This window comes from Malus domestica, chromosome 14 (assembly GCF_042453785.1).
Source record: "Malus domestica chromosome 14, GDT2T_hap1".
NCBI classification, from domain to species: domain Eukaryota; kingdom Viridiplantae; phylum Streptophyta; class Magnoliopsida; order Rosales; family Rosaceae; genus Malus; species Malus domestica.
The window spans coordinates 15,991,249-16,015,020 of NC_091674.1; the positions used below are offsets into that span (position 1 = coordinate 15,991,249).

Below are 23,772 nucleotides of genomic sequence, written 5' to 3' on the forward strand. Positions count from 1 at the left end.
AAATCATAACCAGTATGTCTACTCAATTATGTAATTCATGGTAATCGTTATGAGAAGCAATCTACTAAACTCAACCTGTCAGTCCCAATTTAGTTCTTCACACAAATAATGGCCAGTTATTTGATAACGATAAAGCACAATAACAATTACTCAACATGGAAAACAACCGAGATCAATATGAAATAATAAGAATTAGATGTTCATGATAAGAGTACACCCTAATCCTAGCAAAAGGACTTAGTTCATGATCGAATTAAAATACACCACGCTAGAATTCGAAAACAAAGAAGGAAACAACTGAAATTCCATTCTCCACTCCTTAGCAAAGCTAGAATTCTCCAATTGCTTCTTCTTTCTCTCGGCTTATGTATGTGTCTGCACTGTGTTCTTTTTTGTTTTTTTTTTCTCCCACTCCCTTGCGGCTGCTGGATTCCTCCTCTTTTAATCTGCCCTCCTTTTCTTTTAAAATCCCCCTCCTCTTTTTCTTTTCCGCAACCTTCTTGATAAGGGGATTAAAAACCTTCTCCTCCTTGGAATAGTCCAACGCCAGTTTTTATGAAGCCCAAATTAGACTTAATTTGATAAAGCCCAAATTCCAGCACCACTCTCACATAGCATCAGTCCACTTCGTTATTCTTTCGTGCTTTCCTTGTAATTCTTCTAAAAATCCAGTTTTCTCCGAAAAACTAACTTCTATAAAATTCACACAAAATACATCAAATCCAACTGTTTTATATCAAACCATGACTAAATTAATAGGTAGAAGAGATACAAAATATACCTATCATATCAACCTAACACCCGTGATTTCCGCAAAGCTGAGTTTGCGTGTGACGAGTGCTAACGCGTCTGGAAAAGCAAGATGCTTCTCCGATTTCTGAGCTTGCCTCTTCGATTTTTGAATCGGCATTTTCGAACTCTGAGCTCACCTCTTTGATCTCTGAAATCCCGTCGAGTGCCGATTTTTTTTTTTATAGAGGCACGCAGTTCGTTTCAAAGCACACTTGAATTTTCGCTTGTAGAAACTCCCTTCTTGCACTTCTAAGGTCTTGATTTGTCCGACCTCTTCTTTCTTCAACACCTTTGAAAATGTCTAGACCCTCCGATCGTCGTTTTGATTTGAACCTTGATGAAGAGGTAGTCCCGTCTTCTCCAGATAACATATGGCGCCCATCCTTCATATCCCCTACTGGTCCTCTCACCGTTGGGGATTCGGTGATGAAGAATGATATGACCGCTGCGGTGGTGGCCCGGAACCTTGTCACCCCCAAAGATAACAGACTACTTTCCAGGCGGTCTGATGAGTTGGCTGTTAAGGAGTCTCTGGCTCTTAGTGTGCAGTGTGCGGGTTTTGTGTCCAACATGGCCCAACGCCTATTTGCTCGAACCCGTCAAGTTGAATCGTTGGCGGCTGAAGTGATGAGTCTCAAACAGGAGATTAGGGGGCTCAAGCATGAGAATAAACAGTTGCACAAGCTCGCACACAACTATGCCATAAACATGAAGAGGAAAATTGACCAGATGCAGGAATCTGATGGTTAGATTTTACTTGATCATCGGAGGTTTGTGGGTTTGTTCCAACAACATTTGCCTTCGTCTTCTGGGGCTGTACCGCGTAGTGAAGCTCCGAATGATCAACCTTTGGCTCCTCTTCTTCCTGGAGTTCCGCCGAGTGGTGAGGCTTCAAACAGTCAACCTCCAACGCCTCTCATTTCTGGAGCTCTGCCGAGTGGTGAGGTGGCACCTGATTGTCCTTGAAGATCCCCTCTTGTAAATTTGATTTTTTTTTTTTTTGTATGTACAATGCAAATTTATGTAAAAATTTCCAGAAAGAAATAAAGAAAAACGGACTTTATTTCTCTCGATGCATTTGGTTTTTTTTTTTTTTTTTTTTTGCTGTAAACATACATATATTATGCACATATACATACATATTAATTTTTCACGTGGACTGATCCACCATTTTTTTTTTTTTTTAATTTTTTTTCACATGGTGCCAGAGGCACCAAGACTCCACCAAATTTTTTTTTATATTATTTCTCCTTCTTTCCAGTCTTGGCTTTAAAACAATCAAAACACAGTAAGTGGAGCACCCAAAACCTTTACAATATATATATATATTTTTTATTTTTTTTATTTTTTTCTTTGCACATGGTGCCTGGTGCACCCCCCCTTTTTTTTCACGTGGTGACAACACCACTTTGCTTTGCTCCACCCTCTTTTTTTTTTTTTTTTTTTTTTTTTTTTTTTTTTTTTCACGTGGTGACAGCACCACTTTGCTTTGCTCCACCACTTTTTTTTTTTTTTTTTTGTAAATTAGGATGCTTGGCTGAGGGATTTTGTAGGGAAGGACGAAGACGGACGGAGAGCTGGAGTTTAAGGAAGAGCTTCTCGGCCGGCTAGTCGTTTGACAGCGGTCTTTGAAGTTGGTGGCAGCTGTGAGGCAAGAGACGGAGGAGGGTGCAAGAGAAGAGCGGTGCAGCCTTGATGTCGGAGACTTTGCCGTCGCCGTTGCTGCTTGGAACTGATGGCAGAAGGAGAGAGTTGCAGAGATGGTGATGAAGAGTCCTGCTCGCGACTACCGCAGCTGTTGTGACGATGGTTGCCGGTCGTGGCAGAGCTGGAGTTGTAGGCAGCGGCGCAGTGGTGAGGAGAACAGAGGAGGACGTCGCCGCCGCCAACGAAAACCACCAAGTGTTCATAGCCTTAACACTTGTTCCTTCGCTGCAACTTTAGGCTTCGCCAGAGCTGCTGCTTTCTTCTTCTCATCTCCTTTGAGAGTCTGACCAAAGCTAGAAGCAGCCGCGGAAGGTTTTGACGAAATGGAGCTCCTTTTGCGGCAGACAATGATGGGTGCAGTACACTTTTGCTTAGCAAGCAAGGACTCTGATCTTTGAAGCTGCTCAAGGCGTTTGGGTTGCTGACTTGTGGCGGGTGCAGGAACTACGGAGTCTGATGGCTCAGATGAAGAGTCGTGGTTGGGCCGAGTGATGAGATTCTTTTACTTCATTTCCATCGAAAAATTCTTTTTCAAATAAAGGAGATCTAGCTGCCAGTACTAACTTGTGGGCATGAAACCTTTCCCCACATACATTGAAAGTAACATCTGAACTTCCTCATTCTCCAAAAGCATACCAAAATGATCTCCAATATCAGAATCGGGGACATGTATGGAGTGCAATCTCAAACTATCTATTGCAGAAACCACAACACCGACAGTGCAATTAATTTTCAAGCAATCATCCTTGAGGAAACTAGATGATTCGAGCAGTGTCCGTCTGAAAAATCGTTTGTAGCCCCACATGCTGCCCCTATACTTGAGGGTGTAAGGTGGACAGGGAGCTAGAGCGGATCATCCTTGCTGGACAGAATCAGATCCGACCTCCTCAAGTCAAAATCTCTGTGACACAGATGCAATCATTTACAACAACAGAAATGAATCAGTTATCCTGAGTCTAGATCTTCACCGTCATTGCTTGCACAAATCCTGGAAGCGTCATCTCCAAGCTTACTGTATTCAAAATCACCATTGTACTCTCTCTCTGGACTTTCATCAAACACCTGCTTCCGTCGTATCCGTTGTAATCGGAGAAATTGAGCTCCCCGGTGAAGAAGCTCTGCGTCTGCTGTTGTTGTTGTACTTGCTGCTGCAATTGTGGTATTTGAATCGAGCTCGGGTTCTCGGATAAGCTACTGGAGCTCGGGTGGTTGTCGAACTGCACCGGCTTTGAAATTAGCTGGTTGCTGGTGTTGGTGGTTGCCGAAGTATTCACCGGGTCCTTCATTTCCATGGTGGTGGTCGACGGATCGTTGAGCCAGAGCGACGAAGGGTCGTTCTCGCCCTGATCGGCGGTGGCGCCGCCGCTCATAGGCCAAGAACCGACCTCCAAATTGTTGAAATCAAACACAACCCTGACCTTATTCATCAGATCGGAGCTCTGGTAGATGAGCTCGGTCGATCCTAACTCCACAACCCCATTCGCCGTCGGAACGCAAACCATAGTCTGCAGCCCAAACACTTGGCCCTGTCGCGCCCGCTCGCATGGAGAAGCCGCCAGTCGGTCTAGTCCAGCAACCCAGACCGGGGTGGAGTGAAAGAAGGCCTGACCCGGAAGCCCGCCGCCGTTGACAAACGACTGAGTCATTGAAACGAGAAAGAACCACTCAGTATCAGTCACTTCTTGATCCACGGCGTCGTCGTCCGCTGACGTGTCGGTACCGGAAATCAAGGAGTTAAGGTCTCGGAGGACTTTCTTGCAGTACTCTTGTTCGGCGGTATCCGGTAGTCCGTCATGTGATATGCAGCATTTTGGGGATGGGATTGGTTGGGAGGCGGTTGAGAGCCACATTGAAGCAGAGCTCGAGAGCTCAACATTGGAGAGGATGAGAGGTTTGGTGCGGCTAAGATTTGAGACAGGCATTAGACTTGACCGCGGATTGGGCTTGGAGGCTGCCACTTGGGCCTGGATGGCCTCCTTCTAAGAGGCTGGCTGCTGATGGATATACATACATACATAAATATATATATGTATGTATATGTATGTAAAAGAACTCCTTTTTTTTTTCTTTTATTTTTTTTGTAAACAAGTAATAACGTATGTATTCCTTTTTCTTATTTTTTTCTCTTTTTTTTTTAAATATATAAAACATATGTATATATTTTTCTAATAAAACATTATTATTATTTTTTTATTTGTTGTGACTGAACTTGAAATTGAATATTCAAGCTGCCTACGTACCCTTCCAAAGAGATCAAGTCGAAACGTAGTTCAAATACAGATTTATTTTTTTTGGAATTTTCTTTTTGTGCCGTTTGCAGTTTTAACTCATGCAGGCAAGAAGTGTTGGTGTCGTTTGCAGTTTCAACTCGTGCAGACAAGGAGCATTTGGTGTTGCCTTTTATGCTCGTGCAGACCAGGAACGTTGGTGTCGCCTTTTATGCTCGTGCGGATCAGGAGCGTTGTGCCATGTAGTTTAGGCTCGTGCAGGTGAGGAGCCTCGTGTCCTACAGTTTAGGCTCGTGCGGACAAGAAGCTTTGGTTCGTGCAGTTTAGGCTCGTGCGAACAAGGAGCATTGTGCCATGCAGTTTAGGTTCGTGCAGGCGAGGAGCTTCGTGTCCTACAGTTTAGGCTCGTGCGGACAAGGAGCTTTGGTTCGTGCAGTTTAGGCTCGTGCGAACAAGGAGCATTGTGCCATGCAGTTTAGGCTCGTGCAGGCGAGGAGCTTCGTGTCCTACAGTTTAGGCTCGTGCGGACAAGGAGCTTTGGTTCGTGCAGTTTAGGCTCGTGCGAACAAGGAGCATTGTGCCATGCAGTTTAGGCTCGTGCAGGCGAGGAGCTTTGGTTCGTTAAGCGATCTGGGAGAGTCGTTCCTCGCAATCTTCATAGCAAGGAGCCTTGACTGAGTAGTTGAAGAAGTCTTCAAGAAAGAAATCACGCATCATGATGGGGATGGATGATCTATGTGTCGAAATTTCCTCATCTTCAACACGTTCACATTGCTTTGAAGGTTGACAAGAGCTGCTTTGCCCCATTTCCGATTGGCGGACTTGTGGAGGAGACGTATGCTTCCTGTGCAATTTCTTAGGAGTGACTTGAGTCCATCCTTCAACTTTGCTTGTCTTGGAGGATGCCCCCAGCGGTTGAGGTGAAAACTTTGAGTCGGAAGAGCCAGAAGTGAAGGTGGTATAGTTTGACTCCACCACATCGTCAAGATCTAGCTCGATGATTCCTTTCTGAGCCAGCTTCATGATGAGATCTTTCAGTACGAAACACTTTTCTGTCGGATGACTGATGAAGCGGTGGAATTTACAGTATCTTCGATTGTCAGTACGATTCATCTCTTCCGGCCGTCTGCACTCAGGCAAACTGATCACCTTCTTGTCCAACAGGTCATCTAGCATGGCAACCACATCAGAGTCGGGGAATGGATAAGTCTTCTCCTCAAGCTCCTTCAAAGTGCGTCTACGCGTCTCTTGATCACGAAAGCCTTCGGCTTGAATCGCCTTGCCTCGTGTAGGGATTTTGACGGGAGCTGTGTTGACTGTCATTGCTTCCTTGGTGGATTTCCACGCAGCCTTCTCCACCTTTGTCTCAAGAACTTTGTCATTCTTGTAGTCGGCGATCGATTCTTTTTTCCCATGATGGGCGATGCTCAACTCCATGTCATGGGCGCGAGTGGCCAATTCCTCGAAAGTCCGTGGTTTAATGCCTTGGAGGATGTATTGCAAACCCCATTGCATGCCTTGGATGCACATCTCGATTGAAGAGGTTTCCGAGAGCCTGTCTTTACAGTCGAGGCTTAGAGTGCGCCATCTGTTGATGTAGTCAATGACTGGCTCGTCCTTCCACTGCTTTGTGCTCGTTAGCTCTAGCATGCTCACAGTGCGGCGGGTACTATAGAAGCGGTTGAGGAATTCCCGCTCTAATTGCTCCCAGCTGTTGATGGACTCAGGCTCTAGGTCCGTGTACCACTCAAAGGCGTTTCCTTTCAGCGAGCGCACAAACTGCTTGGCGAGGTAATCCCCTTCGGTCCCTGCGTTGTTGCAAGTTTCAACAAAGTGGGCAACGTGCTATTTCGGGTTTCCCTTTCCATCGAATTGCATGAACTTTGGCGGTTGATAACCCATCGGCATCTTTAGGGCATCAATCTTCTTTGAATAAGGCTTTGAGTACAACCCGGAGGTATTTGAGCTTCCTTCGTACTGTGCCTTGACGGTGATGGCGATCATCTCCTGCAGTTGCTGGATAGAAAGAGATTCCATGAATGCCGCTGCTTGGTCTGGCTCCGGCTTCATATCGATATTCTCCACTGGAGGCTCCTCTTATGGGTTAGGGTTATCGCCGTCCTGTGGCTCCTGTCGGCTGACGAGTGCAGCGATTTGCAAGTCTTTTTCTTCCACAGTTTGGGTTAGCCTTGCGATTGCTTCATTCATTTGAGCCAGCTATTCATCGATTGAAGTTGCTCCAATGGTCATGACTTGCATGGCTGAACTGCCGCTCGAATCGGCATCGGAGAGCATGGATTCGGAGTATTTCCTTGGACTTTCGCCCCTTGGTGCCTTTGGTGAGGCTAAGGTGATCAAAGGCTTGTGCCTTGGGTGCTCTTGTTCCCTTGGCACAGTTGATGCAGAGGTAAAAGAGGCGGCAAAAGTAGCTCTTGCCTTGCTTCGAGTCGTGATGCCTAAAGTGACACCACTTGCGACGAGGACGCTCTTGTTCTTTGCGCCAGTTGCGGGAACAGTTTGAGCCTTCCTTGATGCCATTAATTTTGGAAGTGTGCTCGAATTTCTTGAACGGAGAAAGAGATGAGAGGTAGAGATTATCCCACCGGGCGTGCCAATTTGTGATCACGAAAATTTCCTGAAACGAAAGAGACAAGAACAACGCGCACAAACAAATATTTGTATTTGATGATTTTGGGTTACAATCTCTCTCTAATTTGATCCTCTGATTCGATCTCCGTAAGGTGTTGATTTGTGGATGTTTCGTTGATCCAAGGGCCGTCGAGGCTTGATTTTGGATGAACTGTTGGAAGTTTCTTCAAGGGCCGTGGGCTTGATCTTTGAAGGTGGATTTGAGCGAATCTTCAAGGAGCCGTTGGGGCTTGATCTTGAGGATGAGTGTTTCTGCCAGGTGTTGACACGTGTCCTATTTGATGACTTTTCCACCTCATTTCAATTTTCGTTGAGTCACACGCTACGTGTAAAATTTATGTAATACATGAGCGTTGACACTTTGATTTATCGGTCAACATTTATTTACCGAAATTTCGATGTCTACAGATATATAGCAGTCTTACTCAAACTTCTCTTCCACATTGAAATTAGAGAAGATAATATGATTTTTTTTTTCCTCTTCATAAAAGCTAAAACTGCAATTTTTTATTTAGGGTCGGTTTGATAATTATTTTGTTTTACGTTTTTATATATTAGTTTTTAGTTTTCAAACTACTTTCAATTTTCTGAAAACCAAAAAGTGAAAACTTAAAGCCGAATTTTGAAAACTCAATAAAGTAGTTTCTGTTGCAGTCCTGATTAGGTTAGGAATATGATTGTTTAAATCCTAAGAAATCCTTATAGGATTCTATCATATCTTTTAGATGGTATCCTTGTTTAAGTGGTAATACGTAAAGGGTAAGAAATTTACTTCCCTACTACTATAAATAAAGGCATAATGAGGGTGAGAAAGCACACCACATAAGTCTTTCTATGCTTGCCACACCCTCTCTCTATGCTTGCTGCACCATTTCTCTCCATCTCTCAATAATACATCAGTTAGATAGGCCATATAATACATTATCATCACACTTTGGACGCTACGCTAAAGAGAGTTTGTTCATATTTCAGGGGATTATTATGTTCTAATCATTATTATTATGACTAACTTTTTATATATTGAATTAATGTACTTCTATTGATTCAATTTACTTTTTCTGTGTTGAACGTGATAGAACACATCAGAGTTGAAATTCTAGATTCCTAGAAGGATTTTCTACAAATTCAAAGGCTCAATTTCGTTTTCTGCAAATCAGATTCTCCTAAAGTACAAGTTTGATATTTTCTTCGATCTGAAGCATAAACACATTCCCCATGATGCATGAACCCTCGATATATATTTTTGCTATATATATAGGGAATTGTTATTAGCACTCCAAAAATCTCATTCTACACTCCAAACATTTTATATTAGGAAAGAAAAATACACTTGTGAGGAGTGTAGAATGAGAATTTTGGAGTGTCAATAATACTTCCATATATATATATATATATATATATATTGTATATTGCATATATATGTCAGCATATATATGTTCATGCATATACAATTTATAATTGCTATGTGGTATTATTGTGAGTCAATGAAACGAAAGAAAATAGAAACATGAATTTTTGGGTTTGAAAACTCTAGAATTAGAAAGAAAAAAAAAATAAATATGGGACATAGCGTTGGGTCGTAACTTTAAGCCGCGCCGAGCCAGACAGGCTGGCTTGAAGCCAAGTTGTGTCGAGCCGAGCAAGACAATTTCGTTCTGACGCCAGGACCACTACAGCAGCCCCTGAGCTTCGCTACGTGCGTCACCACGCTTGTGTGCCCGAGCCTTCCGCTCTGGGCTTACAACCTCATCCGGTGGCACGGCCTGCATTCCAGAAACCAGCGTTATGTTAGGCTTCTTGCTCCAGCTTACTCTTGAAGCCAGCAACCTGCTTGGCTTTCCGCTAGGGGTAGGTTCGGTTTCATTTGGTTCAGTTTTTTGTCAAAATTGAAACCAAACTAAAATTTTGGTTCGATTTTTCCCGGTCCGATTTTAGTTCGGTTTCGGCTTTTTTCTTTAACAATAAAGTACACAGCAATCCTTTAAACCTTATGTCTATACGTTCATGTAGAAAACTTGCATAAAGACAAGCTACAAGCCAGACCTGCAATACAAAGTAAATATAATCAAAACAAGTTGAAAGAAATTTCAACCCGAATCAAATTAATGTGATATTTGATCATTTGTTTAACATATAATTAGATATAAAAATGAATTAGCAAATGAGAAAAAAATAGCAAAAAACGCAACAACAAAAAAAAAAATGAGAAATTAGATATGGCATTCAGAACCACAATTCATACCCCAAAAATATGAACAATATGCAAAACCCCATCAAAATAATTTAAAAAAAAACAACCCACTTTAATTCAGCAAACCCACATTATAAATCATATCCATTTCAATTCGAAAATTACCTGAGAGATTGGAAAGTCCGAATTAGAATCTTCCAATTTGGAAGGGGTAACGATTCGAAAGGGCTAGGGAAAATCACAGTTTGGAAGAAGGAATCTGCTAGGAGAATTGGAGAAGATTGCGAGAGAGAGAGAGAGAGATTTGGAGGAAGAAAGGAAGAAAATAGAGAGAGAAAAAAGAGAGAAAGAGACTAAGAAAGTAGAGAGGAGGGTGGGAGAAAGAGTGACTGAGAAAACGAAGAGGTGAAATAGGAGTGGACAGCTAGGATTTGTAAACTAAAGAAATCTATAAAGAATTAAAGATTCAAAATATTATAAATGATTTACTCATACAATTATAGCAACACAAAGCCTATAGTCAAGTTGGCTTGAAACAACTACTTTGAACCTAAAGTGAAGGGGTTCGAACCCTCACACCTCCATATTTTGATTATTTGTATAATTAATAATATATCAGTTTTGTTCTGCTAGTTTGGTTTCTAGACCACCAAGACCAACACCGAACCAACCAATTTCGATTCGGTTCAATTTTTTTAGTTCAAATTTTGTTTTGCCTTGGTTCAGTTTTTTGTTTGATTTTTTTCCCATTTTTGATTTTTTGAACCCACCTTTACTTTTCGCACCTCAGATCGCCTCTCTGGCAAGCCTGATACTTGCTGGGCTGTTTTCCTTTCGACTCATAAGCCTAAAGCTTGAACCCCTGTATTGGGCAGCCTGAAGCAACCTACCCCGAGCCCAATTAAGGCATGTGTGAAGTCTAGTTTTTAGTATTTGACTTTCCTTGTCAATGTTCTAAATTGTTCCATACATGTTGTAGTTAGATTTAGGTTTAGTTGCTTTTCTAGGATCATGCTGCTGGAAATATCATTTCAAGAGTTTAATTTCTCTCATTAAAGGTTTGTTCATACATATGCATTTCACGTCATTATTTCCAGTTCGTTCTGTCTAGTGGTTATGTCTAGTCAAATCTTATCGCTGCTGTTAGGCGAGCTGGGCACACACTTTAATGCAACTCACATGGGCTTTCTGACAACCTTTTCCCCGAGAATCTTTTTCAACCCTAGATTTTTTCTGATTTCTTTTGCACATGAAACATGGCATTTCCATCCACTCTCTTTGTCTAAAACAAAGCCCTCTATAAATGTTTCATCTAGGGTTTCAGCTTGGAGCAGTCATTTGGTTATCACTTGAAAACCCTAGCCACAAAAATCACATTCATTCACTAAATTCTCATATCACTGCATATTAGGGCTGCATTGTTTTTGTGACTTTGATATTTGTTTTAGGTCAAGCTTCTTTAGTTTCAAAATTTTGAGCTGACTTTTTTTTTGGATTTGTCTCAGTTTCATCTTTCAAGTGTTTGATTGGTGAAACTTACTAGGCGATTGAATCTAGATTTGCTCAACTTCATCTTAACATCATTTGCATAAGTTGATTGGATTTTAGTGCCATAAGGTGAAGAGCTTAGGAGGAGTTGCCACTTTGTGAAGACTGAAGGAGTCCACGTCGTGAAAAGCAAGGTTGTACAAAAGTATAAGCTGCTCTGTAGATTAGGATCTAGGAATTGAGCTTGTGTGGTTACTTTGTAAGAATCTTGATTTCACTAGTGGATTGGACTCAGTGGATAGTCTTTGGTTTTTTAACCTAGAGGTGGGTTTTTCCGGCCAAAAATATCTCGTGCAATTTATCATTTTCTAGTTTACTTATCTTACCTTTTGCTTGTATTATATGTCATTATTATTTGCAAAGTATAAGTCCATGCAACTAAGATTGTCAGAGTTAAAATGTGCACTAAAATGGATCTTAGTTAACGTGGAACATTTTAGTAATTGAGCTTAAACTTGACTACTTCCGTTGTGAGTAAACTAACATATCTGATCTTAGTTGATGAGTGTTGCTGACTAGTCAGATAAGCACATATATAGATTTTAAATTATAGGTTATTCCACCTAGTACCAATTTCAATTGGTATCAGAGCCGTGCTCTAGATATACATAAAGTGGTCTCTAGGAGCTGCTGGTATTGAGTGGATTCTTACCATGGATCATGATCATGTTGCAGGATCTTGCAACTCTCATTCGTTCTTTGATGGAACAAACTATGCTGCATGGAGTGAGTAGTTTCAAATCCTTCTGTAGGCATAATATCTAATTGATATGGATTATCTTACTTTTGAATGGAAGGCTCTTTCGAGGACAGTTGATGGAGAATATGTTGTAAATGCCAAAAGTGAGTGGAGTTAAGGGGAGATTAATTCCGCTATGGCTAATAGAAAAGCACGGAGTGCCATTGTTTCTGCCATCTTACCAACTCAATTTGCACATATTCATTATTGCACTACCGCAAAACAAGTATGGGACAAACTCTAAATTCTACATGAAGGTGACAAACAAGTGATGGATCTTAAACTCCAATTGACTCTTTCAAAGTTTGAAGATTTAAGAATGTTGGAGTCTGAGACTTTCTCGGTCTTTTATGAGAAAGTTGAAATGTTGACTAATGAGGCATTGGGATTAGGAAAACCTATTAATGAGACAACAATTGTCCAAAAAATCTTGAGGACCTTACCTAAGAGATTTGAAGCAAAGAATGTTGTTATACAAGAATTTAAAGACTTAAATAAAATTAAACTTGGAAAGGTTGTTGGAAAACTCATCACCTATGAGATGAAGCTGGACTTGGATAAAGGTGAGTCAAAGAAAAGAAAAGAGGTTGCTCTTCAAAGTGTTGACAAATCTAAAACAATCGATGAATCATGTGATCAATCCCCTGATGAAGATCTAGCCTTATTTGTTAAACAATTTCGAAGGATTCTTAAGAACAAAGGAAAAGATGATAAAAGGGTTAGGGAGTCATCAAACAATTCATTCGGTCAACATCATGATAAGCTTACTTCTGGATTAAATCAAGGGAGGTTTATTTATAAAAGGTACAAGTCTTCTCCAAGTGTACTTGGGCCATGTTTTGAATGTGGTAAAAGAGGACATCATGTTGCTGAGTGTGTAAATAACAAAATGTCCAGTCAGAAGCATGATAAAGCTATAATGTCCACATGGAGTGATAGTGAAGATGAAGATTCTGTCTGTTTTGACTAGTGACAATGATGATGTTTTGAATGTTTCTAAAGATGTAATGCATCATGATGTGTTTGACATGTATGACTCTTTGTTCGAGGAGACTTGTGTTTTAAAATTGGAAAATATGGAGCTAATCAAGAAGGTGTCCAAGTTGTAAGAAGAAATTGAGTCTCTTCATCTAGTCAGAACAAAGTTGAATGAGAAAGTCACTTTTCTTGAAGCTAAACTTCATAGACTAAATGAAATGGCTCCTATTTGCATTGGTGAAGATGAAAGAGATGATCTTATTGCATCCCTTGAAGCTTAGGTTCGGGAATTGATGATATCTTAAGAAAGACTACTACAACAAATTCAAGAGTTGAAGGTGAACAACGAAATGCTTCATGAGGTCAACTTAAAGCTATCATTTAAGTTGAATGAGGCTGTGTACAAAATGGATTATTTGACTCTTGATGCTGAAAAATTCAACAAAGTTTCATGTGTTAGAAGTCCATATGATGCCAAGAATGCTCTTGTTTTTGTGGATAGTGGTTCATGCTTAAAGAGCATAAACTCTCCAGTTGTGAAGGAATCTTTGTTTGTGACTCCTATGGTCAGTACCTCTTCAAAGACAAGATTTATTTCCATGTGTCATCATTGTGGTGAATTTGGTCATATTTGACCTAGGTGTAGAAAACTATTCTCATAAAGGAAAAATGACTTGAAAAGTAAAGTTGATCAACTAGCTGTGGAAGTCAACATAATGGCTCAATTGGTTGATTCTTCTAGCTCTGGCAAGGTTAACTCATGTTTGAGTCATCCTTAAAGGGTTTCTAATAAATGTCTAGTAACTCGCTGTGCTCCTTATGCTCGTAAACTAGATGTTTGGTACTTTAATAGTGGATGCTCCTGTCATTTGATGAATGACAAAGTGGCCTTCCAGTCACTTGTACCTGCCAACGGCAATATCATTGAGTTTGGTGGAGATTGCATGGCCCACATTACTGGAAATGATACTGTCAAGATTCCTAAACTTCCCCAGCTTGAAAATGTCTGTTATGTGGCTGGGTTGATGACAAACCTTCTGAGAATTAGCCAACTATGTGATGATGTTGCTGATGAAGTTCGTTTCTCAAAAAGATGTTGCAAAATTATTGACAAAGATAAAAAGAATATGCCGGTTGTTCACTCTCTTGTCATTCCTGAAGGTGGTGAGCATACAAATTGGAATAAAGAAACCTATATATCATGTGTTCTAAGGGGCAGCCACATCTCTTATTCTCTCAAAGTTATTTGTGTGAATCATCCAACTTGGAAAAACACTCTATGATGTCTCACATGAAAACAATCTCTATTGTTAGTTGCATTGAAAAAAAAAGGTATGTCTCTCTCTGTCATGCAATTGTAAACTGTGACCTTGTTTTGTCTATTCGTGATATTCGGTTGTGGTTGTTGTATCTGTTGCATAACTTTGGTGTAAAACTATTGGTTGTTTGATTTCATTGTAATAGTACGTGTGAAATTGATTTTTGGAATAGCCCCATCTTGCATTTAACCATAAATCATTTTAAAACTCAATTTCATTTCATTGGTGAGTTTATGGAGAGAAAGGCATGTGCTTCAATCTTAGTTTCATTTGAGAAACAGCTAACTGCCTATCTCACAAGCACTTTGGACAATTAATGGCATGAAAATCTTCGATGGTCCGTTGCTCTTTGTGCCATCAACTAAATAGGTCGAACAACTATGCTTCCAATTTTCTTTACTGTATGTATAGTTAATCAGTTGTATGTGACTAGACAATCTTCTCATCAGTAAATTCTGTTGTTCTTGTTTTGCATCTCTTAACTATCATGCATGGGTGATATTTGGGGATTAACCTTGAATAATATTTCCACTATGATGTCAAAGGTTCTCCCTAGTTTGGTTGATAGTCTCTAAAAAATCATTCTTTCATTTAGCAAAAAACTTATGTTAATTGTGGGGTTAGGCTTACTTTGGTTGATTGGATTATAGTGACTCTACTTAATCCATAAATTGAGTTTAAGTATCAATTCCAGTGCCAAACACCATCTATTGTTGTCTTGCTTTCTTGCTCAATGCTTCACAAAAGAAAAATCATTAATTCGAGTATCATTACCATCACCTATGAGCAATCTTCTCAAAAGTTTATCCAAAAAGGGGAATCTAAATCATTTTTCCCTACAAATATGTTCTCACATGCAATGTCATGTTCAGTCGAATCATTCCCACTTGTCATAAAAAGCTCAAAAGTGTTTTGGGGTGGTTCAAATACATCTTGCACCAACCATATCAAATGACTTGGGTTTCTTACTACCATATGCCATTTCAACGTTCCATTTGGCTTTGGCTTCCCATTGTGTATAGTTTTGTGTTTTGCTCTTTACCCCAATTTATGTTCCAAGTGTTGTTTCTTGAACTTAATGGATTATTAAAAGTTTGGTTAGCCTTAAAATTAACTTTGAGCCTAGTGGAATGATGTTATGATTTAAAGATGGTTATCTCCAATCCCATTCCCATACCTTGACACATAATGGTTGCCTTATGAACATGTGTTAATCCTTGCTTTACTGTCCATGTATGACTTTGAAGACTTATAGATAGCATTGCATATCATATTTCATTTCAAGTCTTTATTTAAGTTTAGTTCTTTTGCTTGGAAGCATAGACATTGGACCTGTTTTTTTTTTTTTTTTTTTTTTTTTTTTTTATCTTGACTCTCCTTGAGAATTGTTTGGATAGTTGTAGCTTAATAGTACCAAGTTTGTGCTCGTCTTCTGTGTTATTTTCTGGTCCTGAGCATGGTATGCTCTGGGGGTTATTATTTTGATACTAAATTGTTCTTAAAATGGGGGTTTGCTTTTTCCGTCCATTCACTGGAACTCATCGAAAAATAGATGTTCATTTAGGGTATTTATATCTTTGTCCATTATGTTTTAACCTTTCTAATCTTAATTGTTGATTTCATCTCTACAGTTCAAATTATTTCACAGAGTCCAAGGTATTTACCTTTTCTAACTTTACTAGGTTTTTACTTTCCCATTTACTTGTGTCGTTGGTTTTTGTCTGTACACCCTTTTATTTCTCAAGCTCCGATCAACTATCGGGGGAAATCTTTGCCATCATGTCTTCGCGTTAGGCATCACTATGTCACTCCAGTTCTCAATCCTCTCTTCCTTGTTGTCAAACTCGATCTTAATCCGTAAAACTTGCAGCCACTTCTCTTGAGTCATCTATCATTCCAACATTTCCTACAACTCGAGCTACAAAATTCTATAAGGAGGTGATTGCTAGGGCTATTATTCTAGAGTGTCAAGTAGTTTGGGATGATCTTCCTGTAGAAGATGCCATAATTGCAGATGATCTCATTGACCGTTACAAGTTACATACGGTGAATTCCCCTCCTCCCACTTTTAATTTGTTAGTGGCTCAAAAGTTCTATGTCAATGTTCCCTCCAAATTTCCAGATTCTGGAGGTTAAGTGTATGTATGTGGTGTCAATATTCCTTTTGATTCCAATGTCATCTATGATATCTTAGGTTTAGAACCCTCCAATGCATTCAACATGCATTCCTTTGATTCAATCACCTGTCATTATGATATTTATGCCTACCATTGTCACACTCTCTTAGACTCTTCTATACCTCTAGTCAAGAATCAAGTGTCAAAGTCTCACCTTAAGCCTTTATATAGACTGTGCGCATATTTTATGCATAGGAATTTTATAGGATCCTCAAACAATGAAAATTCTACTTTCGACATTGCTAGGGTTCTTTATGCTATGATGAGTTTTTCTAATATGCCATTTGGTTTTCCTAATTTTCTGTTCAATCATGTCTAAGACCAAGTGTCCCGACAAACAACAATGTGGTTCCACTGTTTATCATTGTCTCATAACTTTTATCTGTTAGCGTGCTGGTGTCTCAATCTAAGAAGTTCTTTATTATGGATGAGTGAGCTTTGGGGGGGGGGGGGTATAGTTTATAAGTGTAAGACTTTTGGAGAGCATGTGTTTTGGGGGAGTTCAACTTAATTGTTGGTTGTTCGAACAATTTCCTTTTGCAATTGAACACCTTTTTGTGTTGTATCTTATTTGTGCTACTCTCGGCTTAACTGTTGTTGCTAATCCTAAACAAATGGGTGTTTTGAACAGATTTCATTAACATGCTTTTATGATTTCAATATTTTGGTACCAAGAATTGTACCTTATGCTTAAACTTATTTGATGTCTTTGTTGTTGGTTCTTATATACTTCATATGTGGTGGGATATTTATTTGATGAGCTTATTTAACATATCCGCTTATTTTGTTTAATGAATATGGCATCTCATTCATTTTACATCCTTTGTCTTTGCCATGACAAAATGGGGGAGAAAATTAAAATTTGAAAATTTTGTGTTGTGTTGCAATCATGTACAATGCTAAACAATTTACTTCCTTGCAATTGCTTTAACCATGATAACTTTTCACTTGTTCTTTGTCAAGAGTACTTTTTTGCAGGATTCGTCCTTTTGTGTTCTCTTGAATGAGGTTGGGTGAATTTATTTATAGGGTTTGGGTTATTTTGTCAAGGAAAGGCAAAGTGGGAGATTGTGAAGTCTAGTTTTTAGTATTTGGCTTCCCTTGTCAGATGTTGTAAATTGTACTACACATGCTCTATTAGATTTAGGGTTTAATTGCTTCTCTGTGATCATGCTATTGGAAATATCACTTCAAGAGTTCAAATACTTTCATCACAGGTTTGTTCATACATATGCATTTCACGTCATGATTTCCAGTTCATTATGTCTAGTGATTCTGTTTAGTCAAATCTTCTCCATGCTATTACGCGAGCTGGGCACACACTTTAAGGCAACCCACATGGGCATTCTAACAACCTTTTCCCCAAGAGTGTTTTTCAACCCTAGATCTTTTCATATTGCTTTTGCACATGACATGTGGCCTTTCCATCCCTTCTCTTTGTCTGAAACAAAGCCCTCTATAAATGTTTCATCTATGGTTTCATTTCAACTTGGCTATGAGAGTTCAATTTTTTTAAAAAGGTTGATTTCAGCTTGGAGCTGCCCTTTGGTTTTCACTTGAAAACCCTAACCACAAAATCACATTCATGCACTAAATAACAAATCATTGCATATTAAGGTTGCATTGTTTTTGTGATTTTGATCTTTGTTTTAGGTCAAACTTCTTCAGTTTCAAATCTTTGAGCTAACCTCTTTTTTGATTCGCGTCAGTTTCATTTTTCAAGTGTTTGATTGGTGAAACTAACTAAACGATCGAATCTAGATTTGCATAAACTTCATCATAACATTATTTGCATAAGTTGATTAGATTTCGGTGCCACAAAGGAAGAGCTGAGAAGGAGCTGCCACTTCGTGAAAACTGAAGGAGTCCACCTCATGAAAGGCAAGGTTGCACAAAGGTACAAGTTGCTCCGTAGATTAGGATCTAGGAATTGAGCTTGTGTGGTTACTTTGTAAGAATCTTGATTTCACTAGTGGATTTGACTCAATGGAGAGCCCCTGGTTTTTTAACCCAGAGGTGGGTTTTTTTAGCCAAAAACATCTCGTGCAATTTATCATTTTCTAGTTTACTTATCTTACGCTTTGCTTGTGTTATATGTTCTTTATTATTTGCAAAGAGATTAGTCCATGCAACTAAGATTGTCAGAGTTAAAATGTGCACTAAAATGGATCTTAGTTAACTTGGAATTCTGAACACGAAAATTATGTAACGAATGAAACGAGAACATGTAGATTTGTATTGATGAATTTGTAGGGTTACAATCTCTGTTTACAATTTTCCTTTGATTCAGTCTTCAAATTTGATGTAGATGCGTATGTTATTCATCCAAGGGTTGTGGCAACTTGATATTGAATCGAACGTTGTTACAAGTTTTAAACTTGTAACAAAGTCTTGAAGGAATCGGCACAAGTGCTTGTTGATTTTTCAAGGGAATGCTTTGGATTTGGTTGAAAAAAAGTTTCAGCTTTGGTTGTTCATTCTTCGAAGAGAACTTTGGCAGCGTATAAGTCTTCAAAGATTTGGCAGAAGTTATTCTTTTGTGAGAATTTCGGCCCTTCAATGTAGAAATTGTCCACCCTTTATGCTTGTCTTGGGACCTTATATTTATAGACTTCTCAAAGCTTGCCTTTGGATGGATTTGGCTTTGATTTGCGTCTTGATTCATCCATGGGAGAATTTAGGCATGTTTTATGTCTTGTTTTAGCCACTTTCCCTTACCTTGGCCGAATTATAGGGCTTATTACCTATCTTGTGAGCAATCTTCAATTCTTGCTTGTTTTATGAAGATGCTTTAGCCTTCTTTCCGGTTTTGAGAGCAACTTGAACCCCTTGCTGATTCTAAGAGGGATGTTCTCCATTTTGCCAACTTTTGGGAAGGTTTTGTACTTCCTTTGCTTGATTTGTGCCACATGTCTTTGATGACTTGTCTATTTGTGATGAGTCATATGCCATGTGGAACTTTGTGATGCATCATTTGTATGCAATGAAATTTACATGTCTACAAATGCCCCCACTTCAAGGCACGTTGTAGGCACGTGCTTGTCACATGTAAGAAACGTGTTTTGAAGTCCTGCAATGTGAATGTTCTAACTCAAGGATCGTTGAGACTTGATCGTTGAGACTTGATCTTGAATTAGCTTGCTTCTTCAAGGGCCGTTGAGGCTTGGTCTTGAATGAAATAAAAATTTTCTTCAAGGGCCGTAGATGCTTAATCTTGAATGAAATGGAAATTTTCTTCAAGGGCCGTAAAAGCTTGATCTTGAAAGAAATTAAACTTTTCTTCAAGGGCCGTAGAGGCTTGATCTTGAAAGAAATAAAATTTTGGAAATGGATAAATCAACACATACTTATTGTGCGTATTGATTTTCCACAATTTTAACAAAATACATTTGGTGTATTTTGAGATTTGGATTTTTTTTCCTTGTGGTTGTGGTAAAAATGCTTTTCCTTCCTTAGGTATGAATGTCCTTCAATTTTGGTAATGAGGGTGATTTACTCCAAAATGTTGGAAAGCTTTGGTGGTTTTCTTCAAGGTTTTGGAAAGATTTAATGTTTGTCCTTGGGTAAATTGGATTTGCATTTTTCCTTTCCCTTTCTTTTTTTTTTTTTTCGGCCAAGGGGGTGTTTTGCCCTTTGCTTTGGGAAACTTGAAGGCTTGTCCTTGCTTTGGAGGGATACCTTTTGTATTTTGGCAAGGAGAGGTACTTTCCTTTGATGTTTTGGAAATTTTGAAGCCCTTTCCTTTTATTTATTTATTTTTTGTTTCATTTTCTTTTCTTTGCTGATTTTTTTGTTGCAAAAAACAACATTTTTTTCTGTGGTCGAAATCAGCTTCCCTTTTTTTTTTTTTTGCTTTGAATTGCTTCCTTTTTGTAGCTGGAATGTGCTTCCTTGTTTTGATTTTCTTTTTTTATTTGGTATGTATTCTCCCTATAATATTAGAAAGCAATTGACCCTTATTTATAATGCAATTGGCTGTGTGTGTGTTTTGACATAAACTACCTTGCCGTGCACTGCCGATGTACTTACTGCTGTGCCATGTGCAGTTGTTGCTTGCTGCCGCAAGTTTTTTTGTTTGGTTCTTGTTGCAGTGTGTCACTTTTTACCTCATTATGCTGTGCAAAAGACTGCAGCGGGGTTATGTTGTGTAGTGCCTTTTGGTCATAGTTTTCCCTCGGTGGTGACGTTGGCGTACAATTCTCTGCTTGCATAATTGCTGCAGGGTTGCGTAGTGTGATTGCGAGCATTTTGGTTTTCTTTGCTACTGTAGTGTGCTTTTGAAGGACCGTCTTGTAGTTGCCCACTTTGCTATGCTGCTCAAGCTTTGTGGCTGATTTCTTTTCGTCATTATGACTTTGTCATCGTCATCCTTCAATGATCACGAGGTTTGTCTCGCATCTCTTTTGCTTTAGTGAAACAATTTTTTTTTCTTACTGTCCTACTCTTATGATTATGTTGCCTTGTTTATTTTGTTGCAACCATTGTATTTTTCAAGTGCTTTAAGAGTAATACCATCACTATTCTTGCGAAGGAAGGCGATTTGCAAGATAGGGGAATAACGTTGAAACTTTGTGCGTTGTTGACTGGCCCTAAGGTGCTTGTTCTTCCTGCAAAAGACAACTCGATGTATATCAAGTCGTGGTCTTCTGAAGTATCTTGGGAGGTGATAGATTTTGGCAGACCAAATACGAAGAAGAAAGCATGTACATCGAGGATTCTTATCTTGAATCCTTCACACCATGTTCGTGACAATCCATCGACTTCATTTGAGCTTCTTGGTGATCGCAGCCGTAACAGAGCTATGACTTAGAATAAAACATTGTTGACTATTAGAGAAACCATCTTTGTTCACTTTTATTGAGAATGGCTTAAAGATGTCTTGAGCCAATCCAAAGATGTGCTTATTAACGTGGGCCTTTATCATGCCGTATACGCATCTTTATTTAGTTATGATCGTCATCCTTCCATCATTCGTGCGTTCTTTGAGCATTGGTGTTCAACGACCAACACACTTCACACAACTTAAGGGGAGATGTCGATTTCACTTTGGGATTTCCACAATATAAGAGGCTTATCGATCCATGGTAATTTTTATGACGAGGTTATTCCTAGCATGGAGGAATTTTCTCATCGCAATAGTCGAGGATTGCCTGCGAGTTGCTGCTATTTGTTTTGGACATATCACAAGCTTTCCTATGAGGCTTACAGTAAGTCAGGCGTGAAGATTTCTTCATGGATTCGATTTTGGTATTGGGATGCCAAGAAGTACAAGAAGAAGCTTTTGAAGAAAAGTGGCCGCAACAAGACTACTAAGCCAAAGGGAGACTCAGACCCGTTAAGTGCCATTGGTTCAGCTAGGCACCGTGTCACTACCGAGTTGAAAATGTTTGAGGATCTTGGTGTAGCGTCAAAGCACGTGGAGTTTTTAAAGTGGCTAGCAAGATGGCTGCATGTGAATCTTTAAGTTTGTTTAAAATGTGTTGAGGATCACGCCGTATACACATCTTTGTTTAGTTATGATCGTCATCCTTCCATCATTCGTGCTTTTTTAGCTTGTTGGCTTTGTAAGTTTGTTTTCCCCAAAGATGATGTCAACTTTATTCTTCTTGGAGTTTTTAAAGTGGCTAGCAAGATGGCTGTAGGTGAATCTTTTAGCTTCGCAGTTCCGATCTTAGCCAATATTTATGACGACTTGAGTATTGTTTCGAACTCAGCGAGCACTGAAGATTGTTCTGCGGTACTCCCTTACCACTGTGTATATGGTTGGTTGGGTGATTATTTTGATGATGATTTTGATTTTTTTTTCTTTCTATTTTGTCGTACACAGTTTATGCTCTTGCAGGCCAGGAGCGTTGGGTGTCACCTTTTAAGCTCGTGTGAACAAGGAGCATTAGGTGTCACCTTTTAAGCTCGTGCGAACAAGGAGCATTGTTGCAGTGTGTAGTTTACTCTCGTATAGGCGAGGAGCTTTGTGTATCGCCTTTTAAACTCGTGCAAACAAGGAATGTTCAATGTCGTCTTTTATGCTCATGCGAACAAGGAGCATTGTGCCTTATGCAGTTTAGCCGCCTCATGCAGGCAAGGAGCATTGAGTGTTGCCTTTTAAACTCGTGAAAACAAAGAATGTTGAGTGTCGCCTTTTAAACTCATGCGAAAAAGGAGTGTCAAGTGTCACCTTTTAAACTCATGCGAACAAGGAGCATTGTGCCGTGTGCAATTCAGGCTTATGCAAGCGAGGAGCATTAAGTGTCACCTTTTAAACTCGTGCGAACAACGAGTTTCGAGTGTCACCTTTTAAGCTCGTGCGAACAAGGAGCATTGTGCTGTGTGCAGTTTAGGCTCATGCAGGTGAGGAGCATTGCTTGTTTGGTTTAGGGGTAGTAATGCTTAAAGAATCTACCATTGATGGGGATCTTTAAGCTGTCTTCCACCATGATTAAGTAGGTGTCGTTGGTGTAGACCTCTTGTATTACATAAGGTCCATCCCACTTTGATGTGAACTTGTTTTTTGTCTTGTGAGTTGTGATGATAAGCCTTCATAATGCCAAAACAAGATCTCTAGTTTGGAAAGACTTCGGGTGGACTTTCTTGTTGAATGCCTTGGATAGCCGTGCTTGGTAGCATTCCAAGTATTGTTAAGCTTCAAGCCTTCTTTCATTGAGTGCTTCCAACTCTTAAAGTCGTAACTTTGCATTTTCCACTTCAGTCAAGCCTTCTTGTATAGCTATCTTTAGTAAGGGGATTTGACTTTTGAGTGACAGAACAACTTCCATGCCATATGCGAGAGAATAAGGCGTAACTTGGGTAGGAGTTCTATATGTCGTCATATACGCCTAAAGTGCTTAACTTATTCTTTCGTACCAATTTCTCTTTCTTTAACCAATCACATTCTTCATAAGGTTGTACATCGTTTTGTTGAATGTTTCTGCAAGACCGTTGCCCGGAACATGATACATGGAAGACTTATCGATGAATGATATGTTCTTTGATGAAACGGATGACAACTTCCTTCTTGACTTCCCTTAAGGGTATGGCTTCAGCCCACTTGGAAAAGTAATCTGTTGCGGCTAGGATGTATGCTTATCCTGTAAATGACTTTAGTGTGATTGGTCCTACAACATCCAATCCCCATGCATCAAACAACTATGAAGCAACTGTATGGTGTAATGGCTCATGTGGTTGATGTATGAAGTTGGCATGGAATTGGCAGGCTTGGCACCTTTTAGTGTACTCCAGGCAATCCTTCACCATGCTTGGCCAGTAGTAACCCATTCTTTTGAGCTGGAAATGTAACTTTGGTCCAGAATGATGTGCCCCACATACACATAAGTGTGATTCTTTTATGGCTTAATTGGCTTCTTCCTCACCTAGGCATCTCAGAAGTACTCATTCAAAAGAGTGTCGGTATAGTGTTCCTTTGTAGTAGAGGAAGCAAGGTGCTCGT

The 23,772-nt window shown here is 39.6% G+C and overlaps 2 protein-coding genes across 2 annotated transcripts; one reads left to right on the forward strand and one right to left on the reverse strand.

Annotated features, from left to right (window-relative positions):
- Positions 1–3,455: 3,455 nt before the first annotated feature.
- On the reverse strand, positions 3,456–4,421 carry LOC103454812 (transcription factor MYC2-like). The gene has a single exon (XM_008394407.4). The coding sequence runs from the start codon at positions 4,419–4,421 to the stop codon at positions 3,456–3,458; it is 966 nt and encodes a 321-aa protein (XP_008392629.3).
- A 7,704-nt stretch (positions 4,422–12,125) lies between these two features.
- Positions 12,126–12,824, forward strand: LOC139191188 (uncharacterized). The gene has a single exon (XM_070811758.1). It carries the CDS (start codon positions 12,126–12,128, stop codon positions 12,822–12,824), a length of 699 nt encoding a protein of 232 aa, XP_070667859.1.
- The last annotated feature ends 10,948 nt before the right edge of the window (positions 12,825–23,772 follow it).